Here is a 25,593-nt window from a genome sequence, read left to right on the forward strand (position 1 = left end):
GGCTGCGCGGGGTGGCCGCAGCCATGAGCTGCTCGGACGTGGCCATGCAGCAGCCCGCCTCGGCGGCGTGCGGGGCCACCCGCTGTTTGGCCGTGCCCGCGGCGGGCTGCCCGCAGGTGAGCGGCGAGGTGCGCGGGGCACCGTGCATGTGGTGCCGGTGAGGCGGGCTGGGAGTGTGACTTTTTGGGGAGGCCCCCGTCACCCCCCTTAGCGGGGTGCAAAGCGCATCCCTGGCTGCCCGGGGCGGAGACCTCCGGCCAGCCAGCGATGCGCTATGCAGCCCCCGGCCTGATTTGGAGATGCCGGGAGCTGGTGAGGGTGCCCCAGAGCAGCGGTGCCTGGTAAGACCTTGCTTTAAAAAGAAAACTACTTTTACCCCAAATTCTTACAGTTGGGCGATGGGTGTTGGCTTGTGCGGCTGGAGGGTGAAAGGGGAGAAAGTTGTTTCTTGCCTTCTCCCCCTCCCTTTCTCTCCGCCGTTCCCCCTTACTTGCTGAGCCTCCCCGCTCACCAGCTTTGCCGGCGCAGCGCTACGCCTTTGCTGCCCGCCGGTGCAGTGCGGCCCGCGGGCGCGGACACGGGCGGAACGTCCGCCTGCCGACGGGAGGGACCCTCGCTGCTCCCCACGGACGGGGCGCGCCGCGCCGCTCGTCCCGTGTCTCCTGGAGGATCGGCTCCGGCGGGGTTCCAGCTGAGTTTGGTGATCAGATGGAGTTTTCAGGGTTTTTTTTTTTTAAGTGAATCAGGAAATTCTTATCAGGCTGACAGCATTTTTAGACTATGCAGTGCGTGGGTGAAGTGGGACTAATATTGACTTGGCCCTAATGTAGTCATCTGAGAATACATTTTTTGGTTGTTGCTGCATTCCATAAGGTTTTATCATTATTATCCATGAAGATTGTTTTCTCCGTACATGGGAAGTGACCCCTAATATCAGCTTGCTTGGGAGACACGAATATGGGCTAAAACATTAAAATTCCTACTGCGTGTTGTTGGTTTTTCTCTTTACGATGGGAGAGAGAGCCTGTTTGCAGAAATGATACCCCAGGTTGCTCATGTTGTTCTCTGTAAAGGCTAGCTCTGGAAATTTGTGTCTGCTGCAGGGTGCCTTTGTTATTATTTCTTCTTCAACCTAGGTCACAGTTTACATCTGTTCAGTAATTTTAGTTATTAGCTTTGTATGTGAGTATTTGGAGCTCCAGTTGTTAGACCATGTGATAAACAAACCATCTCAAATAACTCTTTGAGTAAGAGACCTAGAAGTAGAAAACAGCAATCAAAATCTTTTTGGTACTTAACTCTGTATGCAATGGGCTGTATTTCTCTTCCAGATCTGTAGTGTTGAACACATAGTACAGGAAAATCTATTAAACGATCGTTAGCAGCTGTGTCATGCTCAAGTGCAATTGCTTTTTAGTTTTAAACAGAATCATGAAGTTTCTCCACCAGCTGAAAGCAGCACCATACAAGAAGTACCCCAAAGGCATCTTAATGAACACCAGAGTTTTAAATAAACTGAGTTTTTGTGGGTTATGCTGCTTAAGAAAAGTGGAAGTAGATATGCAAAGCAAGAGCCGTAGATAGCTCTGTTGAGCCAATGCCACTCAGGAATTGTGGCTAGCACTGTATACCCTGTTACCACCAAAAAACATTCTAAACCTATTCTAAACCTTGCTGTCCTACATGTTAATTAAATTTTGCTTTAGTAAATCCTTCTGGCTGAATCCTTCTGGCTGAATCCTTCTGGCTGAATCCTTCTGGCTTTCCTGAAGTATTTAGAGCTGAAGCATCTTCACGAATTGGTTGAACAACAGATGGGAATACTGAGCTGCCGATGCTGAACTAAAAATGTTGTACCCTCTAATTCTAACAGCTGCAAATTTTAGAGCAGTTTATGTGTTTTTCTTTGAATCCAATGGTTTTTAAATAATAAAAAAGTAACCATAGAATGAACTCCTTATGCACCTATAGCTGTAGTGGATTTATTCTTTGGGTAACATACAACATTTTGCAAATTTCTGTTTCTTCAGAATTGTCCTGTCAGGGACATTTAATCAACTGGTAAGGAGCAGAAGAAAGAAGGAAGAAGAATCTGTTGCCAGGTTTTTGTTTCTTCTCACACATGTGTTCAACATGTAGAACACTCCTGCGCTCTTCATGAGGATAATGACCATTTGAAAGAATGCTCTTTGCCACAATTAAAATCGTGTTTTAAAAATAACAGTGAGGAAAGAAGAATTAGGGGGATATCTTAAAAGTAAGGCTCTGCATTAGAGCTGATAAAGTGGAGCTCACCCTTAAAATATCCGAAGACTCCATTGAAGCATTTTCCAATGTTATACTACTCTGGTGTCTCTCGGTACTATTTCCTTTTTCTGAAAGGAGAAACTCCTCTGTGCTGTGCTCCTGTTGGCTTCCCTTGCCTTCTCAGTGTGAGGAGATGTAGGTGTGTTATTCTAAATAAAGCTTGTGCGCCTCCATCGGTATTTGTAATAAATCAGTCACAAACGTCTAATTGGTTATGCCAGCTTTCGGTATCAGTTTTGTATCCTTTAAAGAGCACCGCAAGTTCCTTAGCTGCATAGCTGTCGATGCAGATGTGTAGGCTCAAGTTCTGGGCCACAGTGTCTCTTTGGAGAGCTCAGCTCATCGTGTTTCTATAGGTCATGTGCTGCATACATAGGTCGGGAGAAATGTTTCTATCAGGCATGTGGTTTGTGTCGCTGCTCTGCAGTGAAGGGGGTTTGAATGGTCATTTCTTTTTTTCTTAATTAGTGGATCTTGGCTTGCTTTTAAGTGATGCACCCAGGTTGTGCAGAAGTGACAAAGAGTTTTTTTAGGGGATGGTCCATCATGCCTTTTTAAAGTTACCCCGTGTTGAAGTTATTCCCATGTTTCTGTCTTTGGTTCTCACTCCCTTAAAATGAGCACAGAACTGATTTTTGCCTTGCACAGAAATGCAGGGGTTTCTGGAAGCTTAGCTTTCACCAGTCCTTGGCCAAGAAAGGACTTCTGGCAAATTAATTTAGATGGGATATTTTTTTTAAAAACACTTAATGGATTGAAGCCTGAATTCCTATTGAATGTTAATAGGAGTGGAGGCTTAGCGCCTTAGATCTTTGAGATTGCTGAAGTCCAGGGTGTTTGCTGGAGGGAAGCAAGTGGATTATGGCTATATGCGTGCTCATACGATGCCAGAAGTAGCTGACTAGAATAGGAGCAGCCCTCATTCTGCAGATGAACTGGGGGCTCCCTATAGCTTTGCCGAAAGACGGAGTGAGTGTGTTGCTGGTGTTATAATATGCATGTGTTCCTGTGCATGGTAAGGAGCCTGTGTGAGGATAAAGCTGTACAGAATGGTGGATTTAAAATGCTCTTCACTGTACTCTTTCCTGAGGGGCTGTGCATTTATAGTAGTAGTAAGTTTTGGCTTTCCTATGGGTTGGGTGAGGAATGGGTGTAACAGAGCTGCTCATTTGAAGAGACTCTGGAAACATGTAATTGGTGAAGAATCCTGTTGTATTCCTGGCGCTCACAAAATGCCGTGATGGCTTGCCATGCCCTGTCAGTCTAGGTATAGAAAGCTTCAGAGCTGAGGCTAAGGTAGGATTCACCCTGGCTCCCTAACAGCTGAGCTTAAGACCTTTGAAATGGGAAGTTACAGTAAATGGTACTTTTGGAATTTCTCCATGGTATGTGGATGTAGAGAGCTAAGCCAACACCATCCCTGCTAAATCAAGTCTTGAGTTAAAGAGTTGTGATATACTCAAGCCAGACTTTCTGCTGGCAGTGCTGTAGACAGGCTTTTTCCAGATAAGGGCTTGTCTACATTAGCAAATTAGGTCACTAACTCAACTCTTCCTTAAAAACTAACAACGTTTCAGACAAGGACAAGTTGCATTTAATGTGTCAGCTGGCTGTATCTAAACCCTGACTCATGTATTGCAACTTAATTTTTCATTGAAGTATCTTTGTCTCACAGGCTCACAACTTTTGATAATGGGGTTATTATACTGCTTATACCTTTGGCAGCGCACAGTATCTATCACAGCAGGTAACAGCAAAAGAAGGCTTCACATTCGGTTGTTGTAGTTCTGGTGCTTTCTCAAGGCTTGTTTTGAAGCCAGGTGTTGTTCCTGCTACTGACTTCCCTGAAAGCTGAATCAGACCTGATAACTCACCTTTAAAGGCTACTCTCAGGATTACAGGATGTAGAATCTGGATTAAGTCTTGCCCCGTGAAGGGGATTTTTTTGTTTGTTTTGTTTAATCCCACAAGACATTGCTGATTTTTTTAAAAATAGCTTATTTTACTTTGTCTGTCTGGTTAGGACCAAATTCTATTTGATCTGCCTCTATCTACATAAAAACAGAACTTTAGACTTTAACAGTTATGCCTCTGGGTAGATGTACAGCAAAAGATATATGAATTCATTTTTTTCCCATCACTTCCTTCTGTCAGCAGAGCATAACAGGAGCTAAGAACTCTAGTACTGCAGATCCAGTGGCTCACCTGGAAGCAGCCATGTGGCTTTGCTCTTGGTTTGCTCATCTGTGAGGGTCAAAGTAAGAATTCCATGTTTTCAGGGCATGCCATAAATACCACTTTCAAGTGCAGCATCTGATGCCCTGATTGCTTGAAATTGTCTTCTTCCTTGAATACTGTTTCATCAATAGGAGCTTGCTTGGGAGACAGCTCCACAAATGGAGCACTGTCCGTGATTTGCCTTGGGTTTGTTGCTGAAATTCCTTCTCAGAAGCTTATGTCAAATGACAGCCTCTTTCTCAGGATAGGAGGTCATATAGTGTTTCCTCAGTGCAGTTATTCTTTATTTTTGGTTCCTGTTCTTTCTCTCTTAATGGAAAATCTGTAACAGGTGGCCACAGGCACACCAGACTCATGCTTGAGAGTGTAAAGGACCATATGCTGTATGATGGCATGTATTGACATAATAAGTTGTAGGAAGAGGCAACTAGCTTATATGAAAAATAAGAGCTGGCTTGAATTTTTTATGCAAACTTGGCTTAACTCAAACTCTCTCTGTTCTTAGCTGTGCTTGGCTGTTTGGCTGTTTTGCTGCCTACTAGCTGGTTTCAGCTGGAAGTGAGGGTTTTTCTCAGTTTACAAAGAGGAATGTTCTGACATTTTTACCAGACACCCTGGGTGAGATCCGGGACCCTTGAAGTCAGTTGGACTTTTGCCATTGGCTTTAATGTGGCCAAAAATTTACTGCATGGGAACCATTTTGCTTGGTTCTGGGTAGGGTATGTAAAAAAATAACGGGAATCTTCAAGACGGGGGTTTTGTGTAAGATTACGGATCACATGCTTTTTTGGTCAAAAAGTGGTCAGTTTTCCTTCAGAAAAGAGGGTGGTACTTATCCAGCATAAACCTCTCTTTAATATTCCTATATTAACAGTGATTTGCTGTTAAACTTTAGTCTCCTTTTGTTAGACAACTTGCAGTTAAGAGTTTAAACTCTCTTTGGTAAAGCCTGATTGTGAACATATGAAATAACTAAAATAATGTTGATTTAAGCTGAATTCAGCCCATGCTATACATCACTGTTTACTCAGAGGTTATACCACTCATCCTTCAGCCATGAACTGGGGTCTGTTATCTAAGCTGGCATCAGGTGCTATAGATACTGAATTTCCCTGTTTCCCAGTATGCAGTATGTACAATAATTCTGTATTCTGGGTCTTGGCCAAGACATTATTATTAAAAGACATATACAATGGAAAGGATGTATATATGTTGCATAGAAAGAAAACTTGTTGAGTTACTTTATCTCACTGTAGTCTCTTATTTAAAGAGTTCTGTAATTACAGGCTGATAGTTTCTTCTTGAAATACAAATTAATTAGATTTTGCCCATCAGTACAACCATCTTTTATTTACATTAAAAAAAATAGAGGTCAGATTTGGTGTTTTCAAATGCAGCGAGTGCTCAGAGTGTCTTATAATGACTTCCCATGGACTGGGGAGAAGAGAGTTGAAGTGGAAAATGAATTAGATTCTTAAGCCATGGAAGGGGGAACATTCCTGCACAGAGAAGCGACTCTGGAGATAAGTTTTAATTTCCTGAGCTCCAGCCTCCATATAGGAACATTGAAAGACTTCCTTCCTGATAACCAAGTCAAGCCAGAGGCTATATTAAATGACGTGTTTCTGTATATAATTGCGTGCTTGTATATGTATTTGCATACTTGCGCTATAAATGCAAATAGTGTACCTGTAATGATAGAAGTCAACTTTTAAAATGTGTTGCATGGATTTATACATATATATGCATATACAGTGCACCTAAGATGTAACAAATAGATCAATACCTATTTAAACTTCTATAAAGGATTTTCTTCGTAATTTTTCTCTACTTAAATACCAAAACCCAACCGGAACTGAAAACCCCACCCTTCCCAACCACTTGTCCTGCATTTTAAGAAGGATCTGGGTTATGGTGAACCTTTAAGAATTATCAGGTCACTGAGGTAGATGTGTTACAAATTTCTAATGCATATGTCTCATGTGTATGCAATATTGTTATCATTATTTCTGTCTTGCTAAGGTCCCATTGTTCTGCTACTACTTCATGGCAAAACCAAGTAGCAGAACATATGTACTTATGAACTTACTAAGATATGAATGATAATCTTAGTAAGCACTTCAGGAACAAATACGATGCTTTTTGTTTGTTTGCATTTGCAAAAACAAGTATAGGTCACCCCAAAATCTGCACTTGCAAAAAATCTGTTTCAGAACCTCAGATTGTGTTTCATTTTTGCAATTTTAGTTTCTAGTAAAACCTTTGGTTTGTGTTTTCCATCACTGGTTTTGTTTGTTTAGTGTTTTTTTAAGTGAATTCCACAGTTTTTATTTATATATTATGGGATCTTGGGATAAAACTGTAAGTCTAAATAAGTAATACTGTACTAAGTAGAGCCATGATATAATTTGCTTTGTGAAGCACAGATTTAATTAAATTCCAGACCATTGTCTGGATATCCCAAACTGTAAAATAAAATTACTTACATCCTCATTGCAGTTCATGCAGCAGCATCAGAATTAAAGGTATTACTGAGTTGGCTTATGTTTATCAGTTAACCTACTCTAATGTCAGATACATTGCTTAGTTGCTATAAGCTTTTAGTATTACAGGTTTTAATTCCATTTGTCAACAGCTCTTTTTTACAGTTATTTTTTTTTAATAACCATCTATTTTGTATTACAATGAGCTAATTTATATCAGCTTATAAGATTTTACAAAGCATTGGCTGTATATATATTGGTGTCATACAAGATTGGAAAAAGACTTTCACTTCTAAATTGGACAAATATATAAATAGAACTTTATAGACTGTTTAGTTATTTAATTTTTTTCTATAGAACAACCTTGGAAAAAGGCAGAAAAGCCATAAACTTAAAGAGAATCTGATGGTGCCAAAGTGTTGCCAAGCAAGCCATAAAAGATAAGTCAAACTGAAATTCTATAGAAAAGCTATGAAATACTACTACATATGTGCCGTAGTGGTTTTGGGGTTCCTGAAGCTGCTCGTGTGCAAAGTCAGCTGTGGAAATGGCTAGCTAGCTGAGAGCTATGATCCCTGCAGCTTGACTGTTGTGGGGAGAATTTTTTTTCTGTGAAAACAGTTGTAAAGTGGAACATCTGAAAAACATGTTCCATGCAAAATGGATCTTCACACACATTTATTTTGACATTTAGGTTTGATTTGAGAGAGAGAGAAGATTCTGAAATAGCCATTCACAGATGGCTTGTGTGGGTTTTATTTCTTATGTGCTTCTCTGTGTTTTTGGTTTGGGGCAGGTTTTTTTGCATGTGTTTGCAGACTTGTCAATCCCCTTCTTCCCCCACATCACATGCTTATTTTTTTTATTACTTGCATTTTTGTCCTTTTTTTTTCCCCACAAGCTGGTGTTTAAAAAATATAAAGAAAACTGGAAAAGAGAAAAAACTCCTCATCCCAACCCCTAAACAATAAAACACTCCAAACTTTCCCCCAACCACAATCACCACCCTCAGGTATAGATTCCTATCATTAAAAAATTCTTGATAGTGAAAATTTATGTATTTTGAGGACTTTGATAATACAGTGGAAAATATTTCAGGAAGCACTGAATTCTCCTGTGCTTACCCTTTCAGCAATGAGTAGATGTATGGAGTCCAGAGGGACATGTACTCTCAATGCGGGGAGTGCTGCTGGCAAAACCTGGTGCATGTTCAGCTGGACGGGTGAAATGCAGACACTGTGTATCTGGCTACCCTTCCATAAGGCTGTACTTGACCTCTGTGGCCTTTGCTGTTGGGAATATCCTTCCCAGGTGTGAGTCAGGAGTGAAATGTTAGAGCCTGTCTGTTTTCTTTTGAAGGTACTGAGTGAAAGTGGTTGCTGGTAAATAGTGGTTGTGAAGTATGTCTCAGAAGCAGGTCCATTTGTGTACAGGGAATAAAGCCTCTAAGCGGCACTGGTCATCTTTTTGTGGAATGTCAGTGCAAAATACCCCTGTATTCCAACTGCAATTATGAAATGAATATTCAATCTATTCAGTTATTTTTCTTCAAGGAAACCAGATGGTGAGCTTGCAGTCAATGCCATCGCTAATACGTGTCTTGTTTGTTTTGTGTTTAATCCCAGAAGAAGTTAGCTGTATACAACAAGATGCAGGAGTCTCTGGAAGTGACCCTTCCCAGCAAGCAAGAGGAGGATGAGAAAGACCAGCCTGCGGAAATGGAGTACCTTAACTCTCGCTGCGTCCTTTTCACTTACTTCCAGGGGGACATTGGTTCAGTTGTGGATGAACACTTTTCAAGAGCTTTGAGCCAAGCCAGTAGCTTCAATCCAGAAACTGCCCTTACCAAGAGCAAGGCAGGGCTAAGTCCTCTGTGGAGAGGTAAGAGGAGCAATAACTTGTTCTCTGTGTTGTGACTTATCCAGTCTGTGTTGTGGTAATGCATATTGCATTGCAGCTGAATTTTACTCTTCTGTGGAGGGTGAAAAATCCCCTCAAATCTGAAAGGACTGAGGAGGTTCTTGGAGTTGAGTGATCTGAAGGGTTAATAGGGAAAAGAGGCACCAAAGTCATGAAAGAAACAGGCATCTCCCTCTCTTGCCACAACCTAGGGCTCTGCCGAGACCTGGGAGGAACAGGGCAGAGCTCACGAGGCTTCACAAATGTCTGGTGGAGGTTGGAGGCTTATTTTTAAGCTCCAAGTGTGAAAGTTGGCCTGTGAGACAAGAGCAAAGCTTGTTTGGGATGCTGGCCTTGAACGTGAGGAGACCCATGCAGCCTTTTCGGGTGACTTTGCCAGGTGATTAAGATTCATCCATGGCTGCTTTCCAGGTGTGGGGGAGCCAGCACAGGCTGGAACAGGATCAAGTGCAAGCCCTGGCCAGCATGGCTGCAGCCGTGTGGTGTAGTACATTGCAGCCTGTCCATAGGCAGAGCTCATGGGAGAGACACAGCCGTTGTTACTGGCTTCCCGTGTGTAAAATGGGGATGATGTTACTCTGCTTCTGAGCAGGGAGTAGAAACATGGTAGGTACTGCAAGGCATTTGCACACTGCCATAACATTTATGTTTTATTATGCATATAAGCAAGAACAAAGTAACAAAAAGCAGATCCTGTCAGATATAGAAGGTAGACCTTACAGATAAGGTTTTAGAAGTGGGGACTGGAGAAAATGTGCCATAAAATGCTATTTCCTTTTGTTAAATGTGGCAGTCTGGGTAATTTTTCAGATCCACAGCTGCATTATTTCTGATCATGTCCTTATGTGGACTGGCAAAGGAACACAAATTAAATATCGTGAGCCATGGCCTCACATCAGATAGAGTGAGAAAGGTACCATGAGGATCCTTGTAGGAGTGGGGGTGTTCATAATCTGTGATGTGGAGGTGAGAGTTTATTGATGAAAGTCACAGATAACAAAGAGAGACAGAATTTTTGGAAACCACTGTGAAGAGAAAAATAGCACAGAAGGACTTGCTTTCCAGAAGGATGATGACAACTCCGAGGAAGTTTAAGCAAAGGTCAGCACAAGTGGCTGGGGAGCTAGAGGAATTCATGGCTTGAGCCGGGACCATTAATGTTAATAGGAAATTTTCCGTTGACTCGACTGAGAGCAGGATTGAACCTATGCTTACTAAAAAGGAGATTGAAGCATTTATAAATGGCCCAGACAGGCTATAAATGTTTTAGAGATGTGATCAAGGCAGTCCCCAGAGACACCATGCCTACAGCAAGCCCTCTTCACTGAGCATGGAGGCATACCATGGATGGGGTTGTGTGTCTTCTCTTTGGCCTCAGACAGACCCTGATGTTTTCCCCTGGCTTGCCCTGTGGTTGCACAGCCCTCCCCAGGGGGCTTTGCAGGGGACAACATGGCCTGATATAAAGGTTCTTCAGCCATGGTGCCTCCTGACCCCGTGTGCCCTGTGCCACCAGTGGGGAATAGAGGTCTGCATGTCCTGAAAGTCTTCTGGGAATAAAGTAAGGGGATATGCCTGCTGCTGTTGCTGCACCTGCTGAAGCGGTATGAAGATCCCTGGGGAGGCTGCTGGGCAGCGATGCTTGGTTCTGTGCTGTGGAGGCTGAGGAAGAAGGGGGTGTTTGCTTCTCCAGAGAAGAGAAGCTGACAAGAGTTTTATCAGGCCCAGATGAGTGTCTGAAACATGCTTCCTTGAAGGAAGTGGTGAAGGGATGATGCTAACAACTCAGTCTTCTGGTTCTCGTCAAAGATGCTCAGTTACAGCAGATGAATGTGAATTTGTATCCCATTACCTAAAGCAGTTAAAATATCATTAACTTGAAGATATTTTATAAATATCCTTCATGGGTACTTGGAATTTTTGTCAATAAATTACTTAAAGATAAATTAAAAAGCTTTTGCATTTTCAAGAGCTCTTTTGGAAGGTATAAATTTAAACGGAATGTGGGTAGACATGAACTGGCTACTCAGCTCACTGTACTCTTTCTCCTCTAGTTGAAAGAAGGGCTTAATAATGTTTTCTGTCTTTTTTATCTTGTGTTGTTGGGTTTGTCTTTTTTTAGTGTCCTGATGGAAGAGCAAATTGTAATTTCCTCATTAAGGTGATATTGTTGGGGGGATTTGTGTCAAGAAGGGATTTTGTTTGTGTTTAGAAAACAGAAACTGATGTCCTGAAAAGAGACAGCAACCTCTACATTGAAAATACTAATCAGTTTAGGCTAAAATGAACTTTAAACCTGACTTATTGTAAAACTTTGGTAACACAGACATTGAATTTTCAGTTGTAGGTGTAGCTTACCTGAAATCTTTTGCTGAAATAAGGAAACTAATGGTACCTTCATGGCATTTTAATCAACATGTTTTTCCCAGTGAAAGTGTTGGGGGCTTTTTCTTTCTCTTTTTTTTTTTTTCCTCTGCCATAACTGAGAAGTAGTGTTAACTACAGAAAATTCCATACATTGTCTTCTTTACAGCGTGTGCGCTTTGGCGAGTTTTCAGTGTGTGTGGACATTCACCATGAACATTTACATTAGTCACCACTTTGTGGTATGCGAGTTGTTGCCATCTTCCTGCCTTCCTGTGCTTAGAATAGGAAATTGTGGTAATTGTGGCATCTTTCTTGGCAGGCAATTTTTGTTAAATGCCTCCTTTCCCTCTCCTGAAAGGCCATGGAATGTATTCAGATTGGTTCCTTTCTTTCTCAAGAACACTGCTGAAATAGCTGTTTCTCCATTGCCGTGTCCCATAGAGGCCAGGTATCTGTAAAGATAATTGGTTGTGCTTGCTGTTTTAAAGGTGGGATGGAAAGGAGACACTTCAAACACCATGGAAATGGATGGTGGTCATGGATTGTTCAACACAGAGAAAGTTCTTGTTGATGGGATTGCTGCACACTTAATTCTTAATAGCATCCTCTGTAAGCACTCAGGGTGGATGAAGTTTTCTTGCATGTTTATATAATTTGGATGGATGCTGTATCTCCAGTGATGTGGCTTGCTCATGACCAGTGAGGTTGGCCCCTGCAGTTGCACTCAATGGTGTCTCAGTGGGGACTGGTCCATGGCAATATCTGACAGTGGTAATGGCATTATGAAATGTGCATAGGTTTGAAAAATGGAGATAACCGAACATGCTTTCTGTGGCATAGACCTTCTGCGTGATTGGGAAAGCCACACTGTTATACAACCTGCAATGAATTCATGTTGGCTAATCCAGTGGTTTAAAGTGTTCTTTCCTGGTATTAAATTTGTCCTGAAGGTACTTTGTGGTTTTCTGAGCTTTTGTTTTTTGAAGTGGGATGGTTTGGATTTAGGACTTTTCCATGCAGATAACAGCCAGACAGTTTCCAAAAGCTCTTGATTACGCAGGTTAATTTTCCAGAATGCTGTCAATTGTCAAGCTCTGCTCCTCTGTTAAGCAGTGAAGAAAACAACAGGCTGGACATGAAGTTTGTTTTTGCCTTTTTTTTTGTCAGCTCTGCTGCCAGTACTATAAGCCATGTGCATTCTCCATCTCCGCCTAATCCCTTGTAAGAAGGAACAATTTACTAACAAGGAACAATACCAATTTCAGAGGGGTGTTGAGGCTTCTGTAATATGCTTGAAACTCTCTCCAGCCTTCTAGCATGAATTAAAATAAAGACACATTGCTAAAAAATAGCACCCTTTTGAAGAAACCCGTGTTGAGTACAGTTTGCTAGATAAGCTTGCAGCTTCTGAAGAAGACTGGCACAAAGAGAAGTTCTTTACATTTGTCCATAGTGTTTTTGCAAAGTTTATTTCCAATATTAGAAGTTAATCAGGCTCAGGAAACTGCCTAAATCAAAGCCAATTGATGTGTGGAAAAGTTTCTGTGATCTTGATGTTTTTTAAAGCAGGTACATGAGTATCGTAGGGGTGCAGTTAGAAAACACTGTTGCATTTTAATTTCTGAAGTATTTTTGTGTAAGCAAAGTAAAGAGGCAGGAGCATTTGAAGAAGCTGTTCATTCTCAGTGGTGTCTTCACCCAAGTCTCATTCCAGTTGCTTATTAAACAATGCAAAACAAAATGTCATTTAAAACAAATAGTCTAAATATTTTTGTAAATGCTGTGTGAGGACCAGAGGATTCCTCCCCTCATCAAATATTAAACTTCTCTGGCTTTATTTCTCTGTAGGCTATTTTTATGACTTCTCTTTCATCTAAGGTGAAGTCCTATATTTTTATGTTTCCATCTTTGACCAAAAAAATCCCCTATTTGAGCTAAGACATACTGTATGAAGCAGTACTTTCAAACATTAGCTGGCAAGAGGATTGTGAGAATGGAAATGCCAATACTTTCCTAAACATCAAAAACACTAACCACTCCTTCAAAAGAGGAATTTTTAGGGGGTGATTTCATAACATAGAGGTATTGGAATCCATTTAAATGTAAGTTGAGCCCTAGCTGTAAGGAGCAGTGAATCTTTTGTTTCTGAAAGCTTTCAGTTAGATGTTTCTGCAGGTCTGATCCTATTGACTATGGGGTAATGTGATTTATTCTGTAAGCAAGTAACTTAAGATAGAATCATAGAATCACAGAATGGTTTGGATTGGAAAGGACACCAAGATCATCCAGTTCTAACCCCCCTGCAATGGTCAGAGACACCTTCTACTATATCAGGTTGCTCAAGGCCCTGTGCAACCTGGCCTTGAACACTACCAGGGATGGAGATGCCTTAGATATGATCTTTATCCCATCAAAACATGTTATTAGTTTGAGAAGATCTGGTATTCTTCCTTTAGCCAGATGTCTCCTATTCTGCAGCGTGACCTGGTTCTCTGTCCTCAGAAACATTTACAGCCACAACAGCTGCTTTTCTAAAGGATATGTTCCAGTCTGGTCAGGAGTTAGCCTGTCCTCATAATTCCTGTACCAAGATCGTGAGAGAGCTGTGACTCTTCAGCCTGAAGAGTCTCAGGAAGGATCTTATCCGTATGTGTAAATACCTGATTGGGAGGGAATGAAGATGGGGGACCCAGGCTCTCTTCAGCAATGCTTGCTGGCAGGACAAGAGGTAATAGGCACTAATTTGGAAAACAGGAAACTTCACCAAACACAATTTTTGTTACTTGTTGAAGGTGGCTAAACTGTAGAACAGTTTGCGTAGAGAGGTTGTGGAGTTTGCATCTCAGTCCTGGACAATCTGCTCTATGTCACCCCATGTGAATAAGGAGGCTGGACGAGAGGAGCACAAGAGGTCCCCTCCTACCTGTGATTCTGTAGTTGCTGAGGAACCTTGAGTTCAGTGTTACAAATTTCAGACAGTAGGAAATCATTGTGGGGTTTTTATCATTAAATTTGTTGTTCAGCTTCAGCCATACTTCATTGCTCTCCTGTCTTCCAGAAAGCTCAACAATTTCAAGCCAAAGGAGCAGTTTTCCAACTTCATTTTGGACCAGCTCTTATCAGCCTCCACCTCCACCATGCTTAAGTGGAGTACACCACGATTTCCCTGTTACTGCACCAGGCACCTTCCCAACACCAGATCCCAGCAGCTGGCCAGGACACAGCCTTCATCAGACTGCCCCACCTCCTCCCCCTGCTGCATCCGAATCCTGGCATTATCCCTTAGCATCTCAGGTGAGCCCTTCGTATGCACACATGCATGACGTGTACATGCATCGCCATCACCCTCATCCACACATGCACCATCACCATCCCAGCTCACACCGTGACCCCCGCTACGGGTCCCTGCTGATGCCTTCAGTCCGTGCAGCCAGGATTCCTGCTCCCGAGTGTGACGTGACAAAGACAGATCCAGCTGCTGTCACCAGCGCTACCTCAGCATGGGCTGGAGCCTTTCATGGAACGGTGGACATTGTGCCAAGTTTTGGGTTTGACACAGGTAAGATGGTTGATTGTGTCTGTGACTTGTTTTAGCAGGAAAAATTTGAGCAAAGGGGACTCCATGCAGCTGAAGCCTGACAGGCTTGTTTTCAGAGCCTTCTCCAAATATATTTCTGTGTGCGAATCCCTCCTGAAATTACTGTCAAGGCAGATGAGCTGTGAAGCATCCAGCTCTCACTGCCTTTTGCTGGGAGACCTTTGTCTGCCTTAGTCCCATTCAAGCCAAATAAGTTACAACATGATATGCAGGGTGGTTTTGGTTTAAATCTTATGGGAAATGGTTAATAGAACTTCCTTGTGGAAGCTTCAAGCTTGTTCAGCTAGTTCATGTGTGCATTCACCAAAATGTAGCTCCAGTGAAGACTGAACTAATAACTTCTCAGTACACGAGGATTGCACCTTACTCATTTAAATTGGAATAGATCAACGTTTCCTTCCTGTGTAGTATCCAGGAGTCACATAGAGTAGAGATGCTGTTTGAGCTGTGCTCACCATCAACCTGAACTTCTTTCTGCAGACTCTAGGCAGAGGTCTGTGAATTAGATTTATTTTACTGTAGGATATTTAGCCACAGGGCAGCCTTCATGAACTGTATCAGCATCTGCAAGCTCTGACTGGCTTTGAGGCTCCCATCTCAGCATTAGGAGCAGTCTATCATCCCTTCCTGTTTTGTAGGTGCTTGTGATTGGGTGATGAGTGGCTAGCAGTTCCCAGTGCATCCATCCTCAAGCTCATGGGCACTATTGAGGTCTCCTTTTAATGCTTGGTATTTTTCTCACTGGCAGCAATCCTTGCAGATTACTACTTCTTAAACACTTTATATTATTTATTTAGGAAATACTAGGTTTTCACCTCTATTTCCTTTTCCTTTAAGCATCAGTTTGTCCTCTTCTTGATAGTATTAGCTAACTGATTCAATGTGTGAGAAGTACTTCCTTGTTTTGATTAGTGTGCAGCAGAGAGAAGAATTGGTAGAACAGAGAGAATTGGTAGAGAAGAAAAAAAAAGCTGTTTCTTAATAAGAAGTACTATGTACCTAATACAGACCTCCCTCTCTTCTGTTAATAGCAACTAGGGACCAATAATTTCTTCTAAATACCATGACACTCGCCGCCTTAACACTTGACAATTTTATATATATTAATAACATTTCCAGCCATGCCAATGATACAAAAGGAATTACATTTTAAGCTCTTGGGTATAAAATGGTAATCTGACAAGACTGGGATCTCAAGTTTTGTCCCTCTGACAAATTCTGTAATGGCAATAAGCTGCTTTCTCTGAAACACAAGGAAATTGTCACTGCCGCCAGTAAAGGGCACGAGTCCCCTGGTCTGACAGTAGCCCTGGCAGTCCAGTTCCAGAGCTCTGGTATTTGACTTACCTTTGCAGGTGGAGTTGAGAATTGTGTAAGGGGTTGTTAGGAAAAAACACTCTCTGCCTTAGGTATAAATCCAAACTAGACTGTGAATTGTTTCAGTGCCAGCCAAGCTGGTTTGCTTACTGCTACTTTGTTGGTAGTAGTACGTTTAATAAAGCAGGTGCTTTTTCTCTTTTTCTGTAAGAGCACAGTACCTCAAAAAGGACTATGGATTACAGCACCATGTTAGCCTTACAGGGCTAACATCGCTTTTTCTTGGTGCTGCCTGCTCCCTGTGAAGATTCCTGTGAAGGACTATAGTTGGATGCTAATTTTTGTCAGGCTCCTGACTTGGCAGTGCTTAACAGTGGCTTACATGTCTTGTAGCTGTCTACTCAGGACAGGAAGCAGTCGACAAGGCTGCTCAGTTAATTTCTTGCCCATGCCTGCTGTGTGTGTTTTGCTCCATGAGTTTCTGGGGAGGGAAAGAAAAGAGGGTAAATGTCTGACTGGTTTGCAGAAACAAAGGGTCTCAGCAGACCTATGTCTCACATGTTTATGTGTGTTCAAAGTGGCCATACATTGAAACACAACAGCAAAACCTTACCAGCAACACCAGTTTGACATATGAGGCTTTGGAAATCAGGGAGCAGACAGCAAAACACAGCAGGTAGCAGTAGCTTGTGGCATTATGGTTGTTTGTTTTCTTACCCTGCACACTCATCTCTCCTGTGCTCTCCAAGCAGAGGCGTGCTGCGAAGGGCAGGAAGGCTCTGAGCTCCCTTTTCAACCTTCTCTGCAGCTTGTATGTTTGAAACAAATACTTTGGTTACAGACATTCGAGGCATGATCATGCTGAAAAAAGGGACCTCAATTACCCCCATGTTTTGCATACATTCTAATGGTGTCATCCCAAGGAAGGTGCGTTGTGCTACTGGGGAGAGGAGGCAGCTGCTGAAGCACTGCACTGGATTGCATCCAGCACTCACCAGCACGCGTTAAGCATTTTTTGCTCCATATCCACTCCAGGGTACTAGGATTATACTAGATAGTCCTACTAGGTACTAATAGTGTAATCCTTTTATCTGTTATAAAAGATACAATCACATAGAATTTCATATACATCTAACTTTAATATGAGACAGCAATCTCAACAGAGTCTAAAAACTGAAGAGCCTGGAAGTGTATACTGGCTTTTTCTGCAGCATAAAAGTGGTTTCTCCAGAGTAGGGTAAGGCTATAGTGGCAAGAAAACTTCAGTTCTGGAAGTCTTTGTTCATATGTCCCTGGAGAATAAAAGACAACAACCTGTGGGGCTATCAGTATATTGGATTCCACGAGTTTCAGATGATTTAGATAAAAAAGCTCATTTGACAGTGCTTTTCAGAGCCCTTAAGATAGGAAAATTATCCCCCCACCTTACTGTGGGCCACATTTCTTGTGCTATTGTCGTATGCGATTATAGAAACATTTACAAAATTCCTCACGCTGAATTAAATTGAGTTATAGTGTTGGGATCAGGATGGGCTGACTGTAATCCTACCCTCTTCCAGCTACATTGTGGCATCTCTGCTGTACTAATTCAAATACCTGATCCCATGAATGGATGATGCTGAATCACTTCAGAGGTTAGAAGGGAGTTCCCCTTGCATGCATGGGATAGTTTGGGAATTTATGTTTCAGAACAGGTTGTGTGGGACATCAGCATATCACTGTTCAGAGAGCTAACAAAGTATTGATCTGTGTTGCACATCTGTTTGAACTTACATGGTCCTGTTTAGAGGATGAAGAGGGATTTAGCTAACTGATTCCCATTAAATGTGGCTTAATCCTCACATTGTGCACTGCAAATTAACCCTTTTAGAAGCTTCTTTATTGGCACAAGTGGGATTAAAGAAAACGGTAGTTTACATCAGAATCTATTAAAACCTGTTACATTAATGGCTGCTAGTATGCAGTGTCTTTGCAAAGCTGAAGTTCCCAGTCTATAATGCTCAATATGGAAGTATGGGTTTTTATCTAGCATTGATATAAACACATTGATAGAAGCACAGCATGTTTGTGCTTTAGGGCACAATTCCCTGCCCTGCTGATGTCAAGCAAAGTAAGGTCAGCCTCTAACAGCACTGACTGCAGCTCAGGGCATGCATACAGAGAGCATTGCTGCAACCATAATCCCACAGCCTTGGGTCCTAATCCTCATGTTTACATTAAGGGTACACATGCCGAGTTGAGAACTTAATACCAGGAGGTGGGGAGGGGAAATGCTGTTTTGCAGTGAAACTTATCATTACAGCCCCAGGAGCAGGGCAGGAAGATGCCCAGCACACTGGGCACTTCAGGTAATCAGTCAAATCCTGGCTGCCAGCCCCATGGGGAGGACAGCAGAGCAATTCACCCTGCTCCTGCAGAGTTTAGGAGGATATCCTGTCCTGATGTTGGACAGATGTGCTGGAGGAGGCTTCCTGTAGCCCCAGCACACTAAAAGCAGAGCAGGATTTCAACAAGTCTGTCTTAAAACTGAGGTGCACATCCACTATCATGTAGTTATGCACGTTGAGGTGCATAACTTTAAATTTAGATGAATTAAGCAACATCCTCTAGTCCTGGCTAATTATGGAACGTCCACTTTTGGAAAAGCCTGTACATCAGTGTGTCATTTTAATAGGGAATTTGAGTGGTCAGTTTGTTGCCTTCTGTAGAGTTGTTTCTGTTCACACACACCCCATGAGTTTGTCACTACTCGTTGAATTTGTTCGGATGTTCCCACAGAACATGCATTCTGCTTGTGTGGCCATTAGCTATAATGTTGGTATCCCAGAGACGGGGAGCTTTACTGGTGTAGCAGTGCTGACTCATGCAATGCAGGCAAGGCTGTTCTTGCTAAGAGGCAAATGTTCCTGCAGCAGGCTGCGAATGAAAGCTGTGTTAGGAGCAGGGTTATGCTTGGAGGATGTTAGGACTGCACGTAGCCTTTCCATAAAGGAGATGAGAATATAAAGAGGAAAAGGCATGGAAAGTGTTCCACATACAGTCCTGTAACTAAGGCAACTTCAGGGTTTTGACTGTTTTCTCTGGCTGTTTAGACTTTATAGCTATACCTTAAACCTCATCATTACAGTTATTTCTGCTTGTTCCAAGGACACCTGGCTAGGGAGGTGTCTGTTCAGCTGATTATTTCCCTTCTACTGTCAGGTGGACATCCTCTTAAACAGGGGTGTGTGTCTTCTTTTCTTTTTAAGCTGCTAGGAGCCATATAACCTGCTTCTTATCTCATAGGTTTCCACTGCTTCTGGTGGCCTTTAGTGTTCAATGGTGAACTGATGGTGAATTTAAATGACTTCTTTACACACAGGAAGGTTTCTGCTGTCTGACTCTTTTACTTTGTCATCTTTGTTTAAAAAAGTTGTTAACACCAGGGGAAAACTAACAGAAAATTGTCATCACTACCTTTGAGAGAGCTTTGAAGGAAACTAGCAGCAGTTTATGATAGCTCTGCCTGCGAGTGATGCTGCCAGGGAAAAAGGCAACTCTGAAGCAACAAGGGGATATCATCAATGAGTAAAGAGCCTCTGAACATGTTTTTATAGACATACTTTGGTTGAGGGATATCCCAGTTTTTCCAAACTAAAGAAATAGGTGCAAGTGCATGTGAAATGGAGCAGGAGGCCACAGAACAGGGTTTCACATGCTATACTTGTGCACTCTTCTTATCTGTTCACTGCTGGACACACAAGGGTCCACTTCGGGTGCTGCTTAGGAATTGTCCTATGAATAAAGCTATATGTTGTCCTCTTTCATATGACTGTTAATTGCTTTGTAGCTCAACTCTGAAATGATGCTGATCATCATTAAATATGTAACTGCTTGTAACATTGCTGTCTGTGTAGCAATAAAGCACACCTATACGTCACAAAATGTGATTTACTTGGCTTAGAAACATCAAGGGGCAGGTATTAAATCAAGCCTAAGTGCCTTACTACCTCTGAAAATATGTGCCTGGACCCCTTTTCTTTTTACTTTCATATAAATGAGCAAGAATGTATCTTCTTTGGGAAGTTTCCTCTGCACCTCCCCCTCTATTGTCTGGATTTTAGGTATACACCCCCTTGGGCGTAAATCTAGCAAAGATTGAATCCCTCTGGAGCAGAGAAATCCCAGATTATAACACAGGTTCCAAGCCTATAATGCTAAAGCCACAATATAGCACCACATTTATTAGATAGTCCTCACATTTTATAAAGGAAAATATTGGAGAAACTCATAATAAATGCAAGCTGAGGATCATTAATTTTTCCCATGTGGCAGTACTAGCTGTTCTTGGATAAAAATCTGACACTCTGTAGGTGAAGTTATTTGGGTTTTTTTGCATGCTGGGGAACATTTTCCCTCTCTCATCTGTAAGGTGAAATGCCACAGAAACTGTGAGATTCCAGTGTCAGAGGCCTTTCCTAAAAGAGGTAGGGCCTCTTCAGGAAAAATGCCATGCTCCAAATGAGATCAAATCAAGGAAGCACACACATTATACCAGTGTTGTGAACCACTTGAGCCAGTCTAAAACTTAAGTGTGGTTAAAGTTTATCCCACATACACTAAAAACCCATGAGCAATAGCACTAACAAGTCCAATAGGTTGGTAGGTTGTGGGGAGCTTTTCTTCTTTTTTAAATCCAAATCTGTTAGTCCTTACTTCAGTTGCTTGGGAAGGGGAAGGAAAAAGCCGTATCAAATTTAATTTCATTCTTTTCTTTTCTGAAATGTAGGTCTACAGCATCAGGACAAGAACAAGGAAACTTCTTGGTTCTGAAGTTCAGATAAATTAATACCAGGTAGAGCTGGAGTCAGCGCAGCTGGGCGGGTGATATAACAGTCGTTGACTCCTCCTTGGGGCAAAGGACACACATGAAGATGAAGAGCCAACCATTCTGGTTTTGCTATTGAGCCTTTTGTTTGTAAGGCCGTCTATGGGTCCCACAGCATTGGAAAAAAACAAAGCCCTAACTTTTCTTTCTTCCCTCATCTGAGCCTGCTGCAGCTGGGCAACCTAACTCCTTTCTGCTCCTTTAACAGTGTTTTGTTTCGTTCAGCTTGATATTTTTATGAACAGTCTCAATTGTCAGGAAAGAGACTCTCCGTTGTCTACAGTGCGCCTCTTTTCAGGAATACAGTATTTTGTAGCTGTTTGTGCATCTATTTTTGTAGAAATACAGAAAGTTTGGGTAAGGATCGATGGGCTATTTTAGGATGACATATTTTTTTAAAAAAAATTGTAAAATTGTTAAGTTCTGTTTAAAGAACTTGCTCTCAGAGAAGCACTGGCAAAAAAATGTATAAAATGCTATTTTTAGATGTCTGTGATGTGTTTGTGCATTTTGGTTTTTTTTGTTTGTTACCTCAAATGTCTGTCTGCCCTTTCTTTTTAAAGGCCTAAACCTTCCTTCTTTCCACCTTACTAGATTTTGATGTTTTTGTCCTATTCTAGCTTAAGCAAATATAAGTCGCACCTAAAGTTTCAGCCAAATATTTTTCCTGGAGTTAGATTATAGTAAAGGTGTTTTTATTCTCTTGCTTCTAGAAGTGGCTTTGTGCTGTGCTGATTGTCAGAAACTTGCAAACATCTTTAGCATGGGGCAAAGCTTGGGGTTATAGGCACTGTATTTCCAACCCATCCATTCTTTCAAAATGGACCAAATACGCTTACAGATTTAAATCAGAATTGAGTTTGGGCCTCATCTATGATCCATTGAAGCTGTTCCATTGAACACAGTAGCCTGTGGGTTATGTTTCAGGCCCTCATAGTGCTCATGAGTATCAGTATACTCGTATTTTAGCTCAAGAGGCAGGACTTTCAGCTAAGCCATTTCAAGGGTGGTAACTTCTAACGTCAATATTCAGGAAAGAAATGTCAGTTTTAAAAAGTGTGTGACTTATGGAAACAAAATGTTTCCAACTGGCCTCATCTGTCTGCTGAGTACCTCAAGGGAAGCACTGAAACTTTCAACTCCTGTTGACATCAAAAACTGTTTGTCTAACCTAAGACTTGCTGTGAGCCTTATGAGACCCCAGCTGCAGCTCTTGAATTTTTTGAGAACTTGCATGTTTTCAGTGTGCACAAATTCAGGCTTGGCCACTGTCAGTACTTGGAAATGACATGGCCATGTCTCGCTACAATGCTCTGCATAATAAAGTCTTCAGTTGAAGCCAGGGTGAGCATGATCCACTCCTGAATAAGAGCTACAAGATTACCCTTGACAGCCCCAGACCCACAGTGTGCTGGAGGTGGGTCAGCCTCCATCCCCAGTCCTTAGCAACTCCTGCGTGTGCCAGCATGCGTTTAGGTGGGACCAAGCGCAGGATTGGGGCCTGGATTGCCAGATCCTAGCTACTGCTTGGAGATGTTGCCTTTGTGCTCTGTATACCCAGGGTACCCCTGTAATATCTCCTAAGGCTCTTATAAACTATTATATTTCTGTTACCACTGTTTTCAGACATCCTTGTCAGAAAAACAAACCAGTTAAATGGAAACCAAACACATGACTGAGATAAGAAGCAGTTTAATTTTCAGGCAGCAGGCTTTGTAAATGTAGGTTTGTCAGGTGGAGACCACATGGATCTGTGTGTGAAAGAGGAGGGGAAGTGTTGGGATGTGCATTCCACTCCAAGATTCAGGCCTCCTTCCCTGCGCTGCTGCTGCACTCCAAGCTTTTTGAACTTGATCCTGTGAGGTGTTGAGTGTTCTACCTTGCCACATAAGAGGGCTTGACATGCTGGCATTGGAGGCTTTAGGATTATGTCACAATTTGGCAAGACCCTGAAGTATGTACCTTGCTGATCTGACGGTTGAGACAGTGTATAAGTGCTGAATGGACTATACTTAAATATTACTTTAAAATAGTAGGGATGTAGTTTCTCTGTTGGGATGCTGTATTAATTGTGGTGGGTTTGGGGTTTTCTTTCCCTCATCTTTATAGTCCATCAGCATTTCTTTCTCTTAATAAATTTCACTCTCATGACAACTCTCTGTATAATTGATGCTCTAGTGGAGCTAGCTCCTCAATTTGTTACTGAATTCAGAATGTGCTTGGAAAACTGTATGGGAGGCATCATAGTAATAGCTGTCATGGTTCACTTTTTTATCAGGACAGTATAGTCCAGGAAATATCTCAAGAATAAGAGTTGTGACTTAGGAATTCTGACAGTATTAGAAATACTGGGAGGAAAAATCCAAGCTTTTAATTTTTATTTTTTTTCCATTTTTTTTTCTGGGCTTGGCAAAGCTGGAAGGCAAAGAGGCAAAGTATCCTCTTTGGACTTCAGGCCTGAAGAGGTTTGGTGGTGGTGCAAGCAAAAGGAAAAACATAGTGTGATTGACTTCCTGAAATAAAGTCTGTCAAGAGAAGTCAGCTCATTGCCTTCCTCTTTGCAAGTTCAGATGATGATGGACTTCCTGTTCCCCATAGATGTCAAAGCAGAATGGGGCAGGAAAAAACAGGCCCACAGATTGCACTGGAATCCCTTTCTGGATTGTTTTATTGAGTTTATGGGTAGTGGGGATGAATATGTTGTGAAGCTATTGCCTCTTCCATGTCAAGGACTACTATTATGTGCCCGGTTTCCACTGCTGAATCTGTGAGTGTACTGAAGGAACTCCTTTTGCTCTGCAGGCTCTGAATGACAAGTGCCAATAAAAACCTACTATCGTCTGTAGCAAGTCATACACCAGTCAATTGAAAGTGTCCTCAGTCACTAACTGTCCCCCGACTAGTGAGTTGAAAGTAAAACCATAAATGCATAGCAGTAGCCCTACTTCTATGTTCTCCAGTTTGAAGGATGGGAAAGAAAAAAGCTTTCCCTATGACAAACTTTTAAGTTAAATGCACCAGATTTACTTCTCTCTCCCTTTCTCTCCCTCATACACGCACACTTATACACACGCACAAATGTGCTTATGAGAAGCAGATGCTGTGATGGTTTTGTTCTTGAAAGAGGGGGGGAGCACATGCTCGCAACATTGCAGTTACGGAGAATTGATGGCAGTGAAAAAGAAACAGCAATGTTAAGACTGCTCATGTTTCCATGATAGGAAAAAAAGGCCCTTAAAATCAGGTCACAGATAGAAGTTATGTGTCTTAATGTATTACTAAAGGAGCTGTTTCATTCTTTTAATGTGAATTCTGATACTGTCCCAAGAAAGTGGATGATTCATTTTGCAAAGACTTATAAAACATGATGTACTCTGTCACAATTTCTGGGAGAACATAGGGAAATTATTGTTTTATTTCAAGAAAATCTACATGCTAAACTCCTAAGAGTTGTCCAGGATTTTATTTTATCCCTATTAATGTTGAGGAAACTGCTGTTAGTTTTTGTGTCTTTGTTTGAAGACTTGGGAGGATTCAAGCTGTCCATGTTTTGAAAAGCAGACACCAGTATACTTCAACTGGGCATTTCCATCCCAACAAGATGAGGGAATAGTGCAGCTACTGACCACCCTTATTTGCTTTCTAGAGAGCTGAATAATCTATGTTTGGCTATTGCAAAATGCACTTTGTTCTTATTCTTGCCAGACGCACAAATTCAGTTATTTTTTTATCTGTTACCTTTTTTTGTAGTGTGAAGACATTCAGTGAATGGCATTTTTCTCTCAGCTGTCTATTTCTCTCTCAAAACATGCTTTTGAGGATGACTCTTTCATTGCAGCTTTCAGAGAGAGCAGAAGTTCTGGGAGGGTGGTGTCGTGTTTCCCCCACCTGCACTTAAGATGGACTTGACTGCGCCCAGCCTTTCTGCTTCTGCGCTATTGTGTTTGTCTTGCTCTCCTCCTTCAACAATTCCTTATGTGTATGTATGTATATTTATATACATATATATACACACACAGCTACGCCTGGCTCACTCTTCCACCCTCATGCTTCAAGTGCATGTCCTTTGGAAATGACATCACTAAATCTCATCTGAGACTGAGAAAATGTAGGCATTTTATTGCGTTCTCTGTTAACTCAGGAGTGAATGGAATTTTGCCATACTTGTAAAAACCAAAACCAAATAACAACAAAAACCAATAAAAAAGACCCCTTTCAAAACCTCTGATTTGTTGTGTCTGTAAATATGACCATGGAGTCAGCAGAGTATGTAGAGAGATGCAATATATTGCCTTTCAACAGACAAGCTGTCTTTCTGAATATGAATCTTTCAGGTACAAGCTTCTTCTCCATATCATTGGACCAGCAACATATATTTCTTATAAATGATTTAGAAATATAGGTATTTTTCAAATTGACTTCTTGGCTTTGGTCTGTCAGCCTTTGAGCTTTTAAAGGGTATTTGGATGATACATACTGTTTGTGTGTGGATTTTT

The 25,593-nt window shown here is 41.7% G+C and overlaps 1 protein-coding gene across 2 annotated transcripts; it reads left to right on the forward strand.

The window, feature by feature from the left end:
* Window positions 1–25,559, forward strand: VGLL3 (vestigial like family member 3). 2 transcript variants are annotated; one of them, XM_034060135.1, is made up of 4 exons: window positions 1–116; window positions 8,654–8,909; window positions 14,374–14,874; window positions 20,999–25,559. In XM_034060135.1, exons 1-4 carry the CDS (start codon window positions 24–26, stop codon window positions 21,040–21,042), a joined length of 894 nt encoding a protein of 297 aa, XP_033916026.1. In that variant the 5' UTR covers window positions 1–23; the 3' UTR covers window positions 21,043–25,559. The 2 variants fall into 2 exon arrangements, with proteins under 2 accessions (XP_033916026.1, XP_030900892.1); XM_031045032.2 differs by lacking the exon at window positions 1–116 and adding an exon at window positions 323–341.
* Window positions 25,560–25,593: the final 34 nt, after the last annotated feature.

Source organism: Melopsittacus undulatus, chromosome 2, assembly GCF_012275295.1.
Source record: "Melopsittacus undulatus isolate bMelUnd1 chromosome 2, bMelUnd1.mat.Z, whole genome shotgun sequence".
Lineage (NCBI taxonomy): Eukaryota > Metazoa > Chordata > Aves > Psittaciformes > Psittaculidae > Melopsittacus > Melopsittacus undulatus.

Coding starts and splice junctions, on each gene's coding strand:
- VGLL3 (XM_034060135.1), top strand. CDS start 24: ATGAGCTGCTCGGACGTGGCCATGCAGCAGCCCGCCTCGGCGGCGTGC. Junction 8,910..14,373: donor GCTAAGTCCTCTGTGGAGAG/GTAAGAGGAGCA, acceptor CCTGTCTTCCAG/AAAGCTCAACAATTTCAAGC. Junction 14,875..20,998: donor AAGTTTTGGGTTTGACACAG/GTAAGATGGTTG, acceptor TCTGAAATGTAG/GTCTACAGCATCAGGACAAG.